The following is a 1,260-nucleotide window of genomic DNA, read 5'->3' as shown; positions in this document are numbered from 1 at the left end:
GAAAGCAGCTTCCAGATCATAAAATGCATCACTAGCTGCAACTGACTTAAAGGCGCCTCCCAGAGTTGGTCTAAATGCCCAGCTTTCAGTGAACTACCTCTTGAAATGCTGTAAGACTGCAAGTCGTACGGTAACTGCCTCCTCCAGAACAACTCCTTCAATTGAGATAGAATTGATTGAATTTCTATTCCTTCTGCTACTAGCCATAACATGGAAAAACTTAGTATTCCTGTCCCCATTTATAATCCAGTTTACTCTAGACTTCTGATGCCAAAGCCTTTCCATCATCCTATTAAGCTTTCATACCTCCCCTGTCACCTCCCTTCTTCTGTTCCTTTCGGTTTCAGACAAATCTGTCTTCTGCAGTAATGTCAATACCATGCAGCTTTTCGTCTGCCTCCTTTAATTTTGTAGATACATTCCCAAAAACTTCAGAGTTCCATTTTTTCAGCTCCCCCTTGAGCAATTTTAGCTTTTGAATTAGTATATACCCAGCACTTCTAGTAATCCTTTTTTCAATCCAGAATTTTTCCAAAACAGAGAGGAAACATGGATGCATAATCCACGCATTAATGAACCTGAAAGGTCTTGGCCCCCAATCCCTCTCATCTTCCATTAACAGGAGTGGACAGTGATCAGAACAAGTTCTAGGAAGACCCCATAGCTTGAAGTTAAATCTTTGCAACCACTCAGGATTTAGCAGGACCCTATTAATCCTACTCCATTTCTTCCCCTCCTGAGCATTACACCACGTGTACTTCCTACCAAGCTGTGGTCTATCATTCAACTCACATTTATCAATGAAGGCATTTAGTTCCTTCATCCTTTTTTCCCTTATAGAGTAGTCCACCCTTTCCCCAATAAATCTGATCTCATTGAAATCCCCCTCCCCCACCATGGATTTGGAAAATCAAACTTTAATTTTATTAAAGTATCCCAAAGAATGCCTCTACCACTCACATCATTAGGAGCATAAACATTTAGTATAACACAATCAAAAGAATTCAAGAGAGTACCTGACAGGAGAACAAATATTCTATTGCAACAACAGTCCTTCAACTGAAACAAACTTGGATCCCAAATGCAAAGTAATCCCTCTGCTGTCCCTTCTGAATCCACTGCCATAAATTCCATGTTACTCCTTCCCCACAAGGTTCTAACTTCGCTTTCTGAAATAAAAGCTTTCTTAGTTTCCTACAATAGAACTAAGTCAACCCTCCTATCACAAATGAGCTTCCTAATCCTTCCCCTCTTCTCAGA

At 40.3% G+C, this 1,260-nt stretch overlaps 1 protein-coding gene across 1 annotated transcript; it reads right to left on the bottom strand.

The window, feature by feature from the left end:
• Positions 1-343: 343 nt before the first annotated feature.
• Positions 344-898, bottom strand: LOC145796312 (uncharacterized). Its single transcript, XM_082881400.1, has one exon. The coding sequence runs from the start codon at positions 896-898 to the stop codon at positions 344-346; it is 555 nt and encodes a 184-aa protein (XP_082737526.1).
• Between the last annotated feature and the right edge of the window lie 362 nt (positions 899-1,260).

This window comes from Camellia sinensis, chromosome 7, assembly GCF_055761805.1.
Source record: "Camellia sinensis isolate YWXY chromosome 7, ASM5576180v1, whole genome shotgun sequence".
NCBI classification, from domain to species: Eukaryota; Viridiplantae; Streptophyta; class Magnoliopsida; order Ericales; family Theaceae; genus Camellia; species Camellia sinensis.
This window is presented reverse-complemented; position numbering and strand designations above follow the sequence as displayed.